At 52.5% G+C, this 10,764-nt stretch overlaps 4 protein-coding genes across 4 annotated transcripts; 1 reads left to right on the plus strand and 3 right to left on the minus strand.

The window, feature by feature from the left end:
- Positions 1-207: 207 nt before the first annotated feature.
- Z520_05981 (uncharacterized protein) lies at positions 208-1,086 on the minus strand (the record flags this gene model as incomplete). Its single annotated transcript, XM_016776484.1, has 2 exons — positions 208-508; positions 575-1,086. 2 exons carry the CDS (start codon positions 1,084-1,086, stop codon positions 208-210), a joined length of 813 nt encoding a protein of 270 aa, XP_016632803.1.
- Positions 1,087-2,648: 1,562 nt separating this feature from the next.
- Positions 2,649-4,205, minus strand: Z520_05982 (uncharacterized protein; the record flags this gene model as incomplete). The annotated part of the gene is made up of 1 exon (XM_016776485.1): positions 2,649-4,205. One exon carries the CDS (start codon positions 4,203-4,205, stop codon positions 2,649-2,651), a length of 1,557 nt encoding a protein of 518 aa, XP_016632804.1.
- Positions 4,206-5,248: 1,043 nt separating this feature from the next.
- Positions 5,249-6,064, plus strand: Z520_05983 (uncharacterized protein; the record flags this gene model as incomplete). Its single annotated transcript, XM_016776486.1, has 3 exons — positions 5,249-5,300; positions 5,372-5,468; positions 5,626-6,064. 3 exons carry the CDS (start codon positions 5,249-5,251, stop codon positions 6,062-6,064), a joined length of 588 nt encoding a protein of 195 aa, XP_016632805.1.
- A 254-nt stretch (positions 6,065-6,318) lies between these two features.
- Z520_05984 (uncharacterized protein) lies at positions 6,319-10,452 on the minus strand (the record flags this gene model as incomplete). The annotated part of the gene is made up of 1 exon (XM_016776487.1): positions 6,319-10,452. The coding sequence occupies one exon, from the start codon at positions 10,450-10,452 to the stop codon at positions 6,319-6,321; it is 4,134 nt and encodes a 1,377-aa protein (XP_016632806.1).
- Positions 10,453-10,764: the final 312 nt, after the last annotated feature.

Consider the following 10,764-nt stretch of genomic DNA (forward strand, 5'->3'; position numbering starts at 1 on the left):
GAGAATAAGGATTTGGGGAATCATATAGAGAGCATAACACTATATAATAGCTCTTGATATACTCCACCATAGCTAGTGTTAATACGAGAGACATTAACGACTTCCCCATGGTCCTGCATCTCTACAAGGGGAAAAAGAGGCTCGGCCAGTCGTCACAAGCTTAAGAAAGAACACAGACATATAACGCTAGTAGCTCGACACAGTGCGTCAACGTAGAATCGGAACTTTCCACTGATCCTCAAACCGCTTCTGCATCTCTCGGCCCTCGAAAACACTGCACACGCGCTGGAAGCGCGCAACCATCTCCAAGGGGACGTCTACTCCTCCCTCGACCAGGATGACTGCGTCGCACGAGGCCTCTATTCCGCGCTTTTTCGACCACGTCTTCTGGCTCTTCATACCCTTGGCCTCGTTGTCGAAAACCTTGAATGTCACCTTGGTATCGGTAGGTTGGCCCGGTTTGAGGAGGACGGCGTTGCCGGAAACCTTGGACATCTTGCCCCGAGTGCTGCACACTTCGCCTTTAGTAACCATGCTCATTGCTGGGGCACATACGGATCAACTCAAAACGCACCTATTCGGATCCAGCCATCGATGCTCGAATACGTCAACAAGCCAAGGCGTCCCTTGTCGGGCAGGAACAATCCATCTCGTGATGACGACGAGTTGATTTTGATCCACAGCCACGCTTGCAGCCATGGTCTCCAGGCCACCTATGGTCCTTACCAACCATTTTGTTGCGGTGACGGTGCCTAGATGGCCGCCGCCCATCATGTCCATTCCTTTCATGGTCAACTTGGTCTTCATGTCCAAGTCCTGCTTGCCCCAGTCCTGCCACTTGCTGGTCTCGCCCCATTTCTTGGCCAGGATTTTGCGTTGCTCTTCCGAGTAGAGCGGGAAGAGCGGGATGTGGGACAGATGAGCGTAGTCTTCAGCATAACCTCCTGTTGTCTCGCCTTGCTCGGGGATGCCTCGACTGGACACTTTGCGGATGTAGGCGTCGATGCGTTTGCCCGGCAGTTTGTTCAGGATGGAGGATGCGGATGGATCGTACGACTCGACCGCGTCGGCAATTTGGTCCGCCATGATGCTGATACTGACTGCCTAGGTATGAGGGGTAGGAGTTTTGCAGCTGTGTATAGCAGGTTACCAGGGCTTGGAGAAGGAAATCTGCATGTTCAGAAGAGGCAGCGCAACTGATATATTTTGCAAGTTGCGGCTGAGTCCTTCAAGAGCGGACCAGTCGACTGTCCAGGTTGCCGCCCTCGTTAGAGCTCGATATGGTGTAGTCGCTGGGGCTGTTGTTGGCTGTATCCATCGCGGATTCTGTCCAAACATTGCACCATCTACTGGTCCTAGCTGAGACCGTGGCAAGGTCTAAAAGCTTCATGGACGCTCTCGCAAGTCTGTTCATCGTTGTGCCAATAAGCTTTGTATCGAATACGAAGAAGACCGGTCTCGATCCGGTATCATCTGACGGGCTGCCGCCTCTGACCTACCGTCTTCTTTCGCCCCAGGGTGCTAGTGCAGCGGGCACAGAGCGGCGGACCTTGGCACCTTGGCATCCTCGTATCGCAGATAGGTATCTCATAGATAGGGCGAGAACCGACGACTCTTGGCCAGTTAGCCTCATACAAGCATTCGCTGACAATATCTCGGCAAAGGCTTCGGCCAGGACGTGGCAGGCCGGAGACAGAATCCGCTCCGAGGGTGCGCCAGGGACGACGCTGGACCATTTCATCTTGAAGCGCAATGATCAGCCGGAGCGAGCATCGCAACTGTGGAAACGCAAAGATCAGGAGTGGGAGAGATTGCCATGGGCGCGAGCGATGGGGTTGTGATCCGGAGAGGAAAGAACTTCGGGAGTAATGAATAAATATCATAAGCACAGAGAAGAGTTGGATGTCTGCAAATGATTCATGACTTCAACGTGAGCACCATCAAGTACCTCGTAATTGACGAACACATCATGCTGGCCAGGCAGTAGCCAAGCCACTCGCAAGACAGGCAGGCAGGAGTGTATGTATATAGCTATCTGAGCAGATAGCACTTATGTGAAGCAGCAAATAGGAACAGGAATGTAACCTTGAATATGAAACCCGAGCAAATTCATTGAGAAGAACAACCGGGCGATTAACGGCAGGTCTTGAGAAAACAGTGACTGTTCCCCATCCTTCTGGGACTCCGTGTTCATTTCTGATGAAAACCACTTCGTGAGCAACGGGGGCGTAGACGTCGCGAATGTGAGCTGCCAGGCTGAAGTCCGTGAAGGAAGAAGAGAAAGAAAGGAAGAAAAGTCAGAGGGAGCGAGATCTGAAATTTATCGCACAAATTGCTCTAGCAGGTATAATGCGTCACCGTAGATGCTACGGAGGACGATAACGACGATATCGACACTTTTATCACTTCAACTTGTACTGGCAAGACTGGCCACCTCTGGTCATCCGCGTGGAAAGCCTTGTTTTCTTCAATGGGTATCATTTTCGATTTTTACATGCCTCAGCCTCTGTCTCTGTCCACAATATACAGAATGCTCAGCACTATGCTTAGAGTACACATGGTTGACCTGACCCTTTCCAACAACCAGTCACATGTGCACCCTTTGGTCCTGCAATTCTCTCAGAGCAACAATCGTCGTCCTCGACGTCTCACTCAGGATATCGTCTCACGAAGTCCCGGAACCTTTCTTCCGCTCCTTGCACTCCCCTCTCCTTCTCTTCGAACAACATGTCCAGGATTGCTTCACGCAGCATCTGGCTCTGCGCCTGGTACTCCATCACCGGCTCACTGGTTCTGAACAAACATATCTCAGTCACATGTCTGATGCATCTATCTCGGTTGGGTTCAAAGACACTCACAAAGCGATTTTCCACCTCCTTTAGACCCTGAAATGGTGATCTTCTCCTCAGTGTCTTGTAGGCCACCATTGCCGCCGCCGTCATGACCACCTCAGTCTTGTTGTACACCGACCTGATATCGCAGTCGATGCCGTTATTTGCATACTGCACTTGTAAGTTGTGCATGTTGACGGTGACGGGGCGCAAGACTTCAAACCGGATGGTGAGCGTGTCAAGGCTGAGGAATGCCGGACATTGAAAAATCAATGAGAGGATGGACGTCGACAGGACCTTGCTGTCGATGTCACATAGCTTCGGACCACTGGCTTTCCTCAGAAACGAGATATGCTTGATCTTGTTGGCTGTGCTAGCTCGAAGTCCCTGGACGCCGTTGGGATAGAAGAAATCAGAAGGCTCTGCGGCAGTGAAGCTGTTCTCGCTATATAGAATATTTCTAGCTTCGCTGTACACCTGACTGTTCGTCCGGAGGATCCTCGCGTTGAGATCTGGGTTCAACTGGCTGAATGTGTGATTGCTGTCTTTGCCCGGGAAAATGATTGCTCTTTTGGCCGGCACAAGCAAGAACCGGTATATGATCTTTCTTGCCTCGAGTGGCCAATCAAGGAAGTCAATTTGGGTCAGAGGTGGCCGCTCGGAGAACTGAAAAGACCGTATATAGTCGTCAGAGGCGCTGCGGCCAGTCAAAACTTGACGCAGGGTGTCATTCATGAGTCTGAGTTCTGCGGCGAAGGCTCCCACGGCGGTCCTCTCAGCATTGCTGGTGGGAAGCGAATGTCGAGGGTAGAATGGATTTCGAGACCTCCGTGGTTGTGGCTCTGCTGTATTTCTCCTTCTCCTTACCCTGTCTCGGGGCTTCCGGTCACGGCGGTCTTTTCCATCTTTCGCAGTCTCGTGTGACTCCCCTGCAATACAAGAGCTCTTCCGTTTGGTGACCTTGCTTTTATTGTCATGGTATCCGTGCTGAGGACAGAGCGAGGTCGCGAGCTCGCAGATACCTTGTTTGGCGCAGATACACTTGTTACCCGGAGCATACTTGAGGCTTATGAAAGGCGCGGAAGGTGCCGAAAGCGTGGTGTCCTGGTTGTCTAGCGGTGCCGAGAGCGCGGTTTCATTATTTTCTGAGGGTGCTGGAGGAGCGGTGTCGTTGGCTGATGGTGCCGAGATCACGTTGTCGAGGTTGTCTGGCGGTCCTGGAGGCGCGGTGTCCTTGTCTGACGGTGCCGAGGGCAAGGTGTCATCTTTGTTTGGTGGCGCCGTGAGCGCGGTGTCACTGTTGTCTGGCGGCGCCGTGAGCGCGATATCGTTGGCGTCTGGCGGCGCCGAGGGAGACGGAGTCGTCGACGACATGATACACAGCGGGTAGTGATGTGGGGCAAACAATGACAATACTCACGCAACGACGACAGTCATGATGCTGGATAAAAAGCAAGGCGCAGGAGACGGTGGGTGAGAAAGTCGCGGGTGCGACATGATCGAAAGCCTTGCACTGTTGTCGCTGTCGCCAACGCGCGGGCGGCGGACGTCAGTGTCATGCTCTTGCGGAAGCTCCAGCGAGTATTCACGCATCGGCACACCTGACAAAGAACAGCTCATGTAGGGAGACTTTGATCATTCTTCTTTGCATTTTATTGACAAGTCGAATCCATTCCTCCTCCTCCACGACGTTCGGGCAGCCTTACCTTTAGATCGGCGGACTGTTCTGTGGGTCGTCTTCACGTCGTCGGTGGTCGTTTCACGCATTGCGGCGTGGCTAAGGTATACCTGTATAGGTATGGAAGTGTATCGGTTCACGGTGTCGTTTGATCGATCTCAAAAGTACAGATTGATTGTCATATTTCTGTCCAGAAGCCCGACACTTCCTCTCTAGTAGGTGGGGAGCACGACCTGCCACCTTCCATGCGTGCTGGGGTTATGTCTTTCACAGAATAGTGCATCACGGTTTTGATTCCTCGTCCAACTCGAGGATTAGTATTCAAGTGACACGCAAATACCTTTGTTGTTCATTTGCGGTAAAGCAATCACAAGCGTTGCATTGTCACCTTGGTATCTGGTTGTTCTCCCAATTCATGATCCTCCTTCTAATCCCATCCCTGGTCGTATATGAGCAAATTTTCGACCGATACAGTCTCAGTCTGTCTGTGCTCTTCCAGCCTTGACCTCTGAGCAGGACCGTGTCACCCGGAGCTAGAGCAGCTTAGATGTTGATATCAAGCGCTGTGCTGGAATGTGAGCGAGCTTGATCAGTCGCAGCCAATCAAAGCCTTGCCAAACATAATCCGACCACTAGCACGTGACTTGCCAAGCCAATTGCCTCGGAAAGCGGATCGACATCATGAGCTAAGTTCAATCGACACACGAGATCCCAAGCTCCATCACCGACCACATCAGCCATGTCGGCCAACATGTTCTCCCGCAGGGCACTGCAGTTGACTACTCGGCGATGTAAGGAACTCCCTTTCTCTCGCAATTCCCTGACAGACCATCTCGTGTTGAACCAGGACTGACGTTCACAGTGGCCGCAGTGAACCCCTCCACCTTGAGCAGGACGACTGCTCTGTCTAGATTATCCGCCCCGGCAGCCATCGCGACTCTGCAGAATACACAATACAGGTCAGTGCCTGCCTCGTGCTAGCATCATGAATTGTTCATCCTTGGGGGAAAGAGGTGGAAAAGAACATCTGGCGGTTCCTCGATCCGCATGCGTCTCCGGAGGTACCCGATACTATGGTCTATGATACTGACTCCCTCTTGCTTGCTTTGTTGATAGACCAGCAACAACTCAAACCGTCTCCCAAGCCTCCGGCCAAGAAATCCTCGCCAACCAACGCCTCCACCGACCCGTCTCCCCCCATCTCGCAATCTACCGCCCCCAAATAACCTGGTACCTGAGTGCTCTGAACCGCATCACGGGCGCCACGCTCTCAGGAGCCATCTACGTCTTCGGTGCCGCCTACCTCGTCGCCCCGTTGTTCGGCTGGCATCTGGAATCCGCCTCCCTCGCAGCCAGTTTTGCCGCGTTGCCCGTGATACTCAAGGTCGGGTTGAAGGCGCTGGTGGCATTCCCGTTCACGTTCCACGGGTTGAATGGCATTAGACATCTGATTTGGGACACGGGCGCGGCGTTTACGAATCAGCAGGTCATATGGACGGGATGGACGGTTGTGGGGTTGAGTGTGGTCTCTGCTTTGGGGTTGACTTTCCTGTGAGTGGCTTGGAGATAAGCCGACACTTGCGAAGCAGATAGGTTAGAAGGTGTACATGAACAGCGTATTCTTTGCCTCAATGAGACTGAAAATTTATGTATAAAGAAAAGGCAAGCCGTAAGGGCCGCGGCATCCAGATCCTCATACGAGGCGTTCTGGTCCTCCAGACTTCCAGCATGAAAGTATCGAGTACTCTGTGACCGATTGATATTACATGAACCGTGCGCGCAAATACCATCGCCTAGGTATTAATGATCCTAATCATCCACATAAGTCACCCCGTCCCTCAGCTCATGCACAACACTGCCACTTCTCCTTCGGCCATCATCTACATATCTGGTCCCGTCCCGCAACTCATGCACAAGGCTGGGAGACTTCTTGAGTCTCGCACTTCGTCGCGGAGTGAAGGATGTTCCGGATTCAGAAGGAGCTGTGGAAATAGTCGACCCTCTGCGTCGGTTGGACTTATCGGCAAAAGGGACGCTCTGTTCCCAGTCATCACCACCCATGGCCACGTCTTCGTCGCCTTCGTTGCCAAAGTTGTCAGTCTCGTTGGCCTGTCGACGTTTCGAGGCCTGTACATAGACGGTTGTTTCACTGTCATGGTGTACGCCTTCAGTCGTATTGACTAGTTGTGGGGAGGCCTCGTCCCTGTCTCTGCTCTTGGCAGTTTCGTTATTCTTGCTCGCTGCAGGCCCCGCAGTCGGGCTTGTCAAAGTTTCGAGGTTCTCGCCTCCATTGCCAAAGTTATCGTTTGTACCGGCTTTTAGACGGCGGCTCGAAGGTGCGACTGTACGGCTGGGCTGTGGTGTTTCTTTGAGTCTGGGAGAACTGCGAAGAAGCTTGGGAGAACCGTTCTCGACTTCGGGAAGCTCTGCTTGTGGTGTAGGCTCAACATTGAATATTTCTTTTCCGCTCTTGCTCCACCAGCTGAACAAAAGCTTGACTCTCTCTGTTTCCGTGTCTCCATACTCCAGAGGAGGGCCAGAAATAACCACCCCTGACCATGTCATGGTTGTGCCAGCTCTGGCTTCAAAGACTGCCCACGAAGACGTGTCAGTGCTCAGCAAGGTGAACTGTCTGCGAAAGGTCTGAACCTTGAAGTTCCGAAGAATGACTACATCGCCGCGATGGGTTGAGGGAAGTGCTTTCCGAACAGGTCGAAATACTTGAGCAGATACGGCCGAACGAGTCTCTGAGGCAATCGAAGGATCCGTGAGCTGTAATGTAGTGTGATAATCCTTCCGTCCTGTTTTCGACTGTTCTGGGTCCAGCGAAGCATTTGTACACACGGCAATGACGTCGACAAGTTGACCGAACTGCTCATGCAACGATCGCAAGCGAGGGAAGTATGCAAGAGGCGTTGTGGTGCTACTGTTTTCGCTGAAAACCGACCCGTTCGCCCTGGAATCTGGGGAAACAGATGTGATATTAATGTGCGCCTGGTCAGCCTCTTGCAGCGCAGTCGATAGAAGAGGTTCTTCGGCTTGTTTGCGCGTGGGCAGCGGCCGAAGTGTGCTGTCGTCTCCCCCAGGATTCAAATTCTCCTTTCGGGGTGGTGATGACGAAAGTCGTCCGATGGACTTGTGAGGTGGAAAATATGGACTAGATAGGTTCGCTGACATGGCAGACTGTTTTGCCGATAGTCGCCGAGAGCTTCGACGAGGTGTGACAGTATCAGACTGCAACGCGGAGATAGGCCTGGCAGTCGTAGGACTCGTGCTTACCCTGCTGGGTGACGCTGGGGGTCCTTCGTTGGCAGGTGATTCTTTCCGAATTCTTAGCGATTGACTTTTGGTCCCAGTATCAGCTCTTTCCGCTTGCCCACTCAGTCTTGCTTTGCCCCGTACGACCTCCACTGTCTCTGAATCTTCATATGTGACTTGAGTCATTTCCTGACTCACAGGAAGTGCAGGCTCTTGCGAATTTCTATCAATCTCTTCTTGTGTATAGCGGGGTGAGAGAATTCCAACTTCGGTCAGCTCCTGGACTGGTTTCGACGTTTCAGGCTCAGTCGATGGACGCTGTACTTGGGACTGGTCCGGTGTTGGTAGCTGTGCATGAGCTTCGGGCGGATGGACGTGTTCCATTTGAGTTAACCCAGAACCCACCTCATCTGATGTAGCAATGGGAAGATGTTGGAGTTCGTCTTTGACTTCATCTGTCGCTGCTGATTGACCTGTCGCCTGGTTTACCTCTTCCAAGACATCTTCGGGAACTTCGACCTGAGCATTCGCGTCAACTTTGACTGTCGTCAAGGATACATCAGTTTTTACTTGCGTCTCGCTCTGAATGTCATTGTGAGAAGGCTCAACACCGGGCACAAGCTGCTTCGAGGGTTCTGAATTGGCAGAAAGCTGAGCAAGATGATTGATATATTCCCTGAAGGTCTCCCGCTCGTCTGTTTGCCCATCAAATGATTGCGATCGTGAGGTTTGGCTCAAAGAAGAGCGTGTGGAACTGACAGTACTCGCTTGATGTTGCCGGTTCTGTCTAAATGGCGACTGTGGTTCAGGATATGTGCCAGGGGATCGGTTCGAGCTTGTGGACACCGTAGTCCTTTCTTGCGGAGTTCCCACGGCCATGTCCTCGGGCACATCGTGCTGTAGAGGTATATTTGGTGCGTTTTTCCAACCATCCGATTCGGTGGGGATTGAAAAGCCAGCAGCCGTAGTGGGAGATATTTGCAGGAACTGTTCGAGGACGTCCAGTGGGCTCCTTGGGCGTTCAACTGAAGGCGAAGTCGCAAATGAAGGGTCGGCATTTGGTACATCAACCGGAGCGCCATAGAGATCATCGTCCTCAACCTCAACGGCTTGAGAAGTGTGCTGGGATATATTGTGAGCAGTTGGCTGATCTTGCGAAAGAAGGAGCTCTCGATCAATGCTAGACTCCAAAGACGAAAGCCATTGAGGTGCCTCGTATGCAGTTTTCTCTGCGCTTTCCTGATCCACGAATGCTACTTGAGATTCGCGAGATACCAGCACAGTGTCTCCATGCACGTCGCCTGTAGACTCGAAGCCCACGGCTGCCTCCTCTGATGTTGATATCCCTCCTACAAAAACGGGCGACTCTTCAGAATGCATTAACGAGCGATCTGTCAAGTCTGCGGTGTCTGTTTTTGAGATAGCGGCCTCCGTCCGCCTTTCAGTTGACGCATCCAATTGTGATATGCTTATGTCTAATGGTGGAAAATATCCGATTTCAACTCCTGAGCGATGGACTAATGGAGACACCAGAGGAAGTCCCGGTGACGGTATGGGCAGCAGTCGCGGAGTGGTCGCAGGCTCTGAGCCGTCGCTGGTGTCGAAGTCATCTATGCTATTTATCGTTGGTTGTAGACGCGGAGGAGCTCTGACTGGCGTCTGGGGCGGGCCCATTACCTGTGGTTGGGTCAAAATAGGAGGAGGTATTGATTCAGGAGGCGGCACAGGAATCGAGACTTCGACTACGTCTTCTTCGGTTGATTGATTCAGGGAGGATTGGAGCACAACCTCTTTCGAGATCTCGGTACCCGTCTGGTGTACAGGTTGATTCCGTTCATCAAGGGTATCCACGGAGGCTGGATCGGGTGCCAGGACGACACCCTCGGCTTGAGAAGTCTGGCCTTGCGAAGCATCTTCACCATCCACATCAGCTTTCCTAACCTCTTGCAGATCGCTGTCGGCCTCCAAATCAACGAGACTCCATGCTCCACTGCTTCTGGCAAATTTGGTACGCTTTCGACCGCGACCAGGAACATGGCCGTCGTCCTCCACCAGAGACTCCAGGGCAGCATCGATAAAGGTGCCCCCAACATGATTTCCGACTGACTTTCTGGGTGTCAAGTACGGAACAAGGATCGTGCTGGATTGATGAGTTGCACCTGTTACCTCAGGCTGGTCGACGTCTTCTTTATTGAGATAGGCAGGAAGTCCGTTTGGAATTGAACCATTGGTCTCTTTCCCAGTGAAATCAACTGTGGCCGTTTCTTCATCACCTCGCAGAATCTCCAGCAGGACACAGGTGTTGTATTCCAGATCCCAATTTATTTTCTTGCCCGGTGTAGAAACCACATCCCCAGTCTCTTTCCACTCACAACCAGCCAATGCAAGTCTGACAGTATCCCCAATGCCTACTTTTGATTTTGCAACCTGCTTTGCACACCCATTGCGGAATACGGCCTTGACCTGGCCCTTGGATTTCCGCCGGCGAATGTCGGGGTCGGCTAACAACAAGGAGAGTGTTCCTGTCGAGCTTGAGTAGGGCCAGACAAGAGCGACCTGGGCTAGAATGTGCGCATCGAAACCTAACTGGGATGGGGAAAGGTCGGCGATGGGAAGTTGAGTCGAAGTATTGAGTCTGGCTCTCGCAGTGCGCGCAGTGGGCTGTGGCTGTACCACTGCGGTCATGATAGCAGCCAAGGGAAGGTCTGAAATAGGACAGCCATATCCTGGCCCAACGGCTGATACGGAGCCGGGGCAGAAATCAACGAATATGGTGTTTCAGTCGAGGAATGTTTGGCGTTCAGTTTGGATGTGGGCGTCGGGTCAACAGTAGCCACACGATTTTGCCGCCCGCAGACGCGATGCGGCGGGATGGAGTCTGGGGAGAGATAGATTGCCGAAACGCGTTTCACGAGCTCAGATCACGAGCCTCAACTCTCACTCACTCCACCAGCATTTCGTTTCATACTCGTCAGCTTGTTCCCATCTCGACTGGCT

The sequence above is a fragment of the Fonsecaea multimorphosa genome (genome assembly GCF_000836435.1).
Source record: "Fonsecaea multimorphosa CBS 102226 unplaced genomic scaffold supercont1.10, whole genome shotgun sequence".
NCBI classification, from domain to species: domain Eukaryota; kingdom Fungi; phylum Ascomycota; class Eurotiomycetes; order Chaetothyriales; family Herpotrichiellaceae; genus Fonsecaea; species Fonsecaea multimorphosa.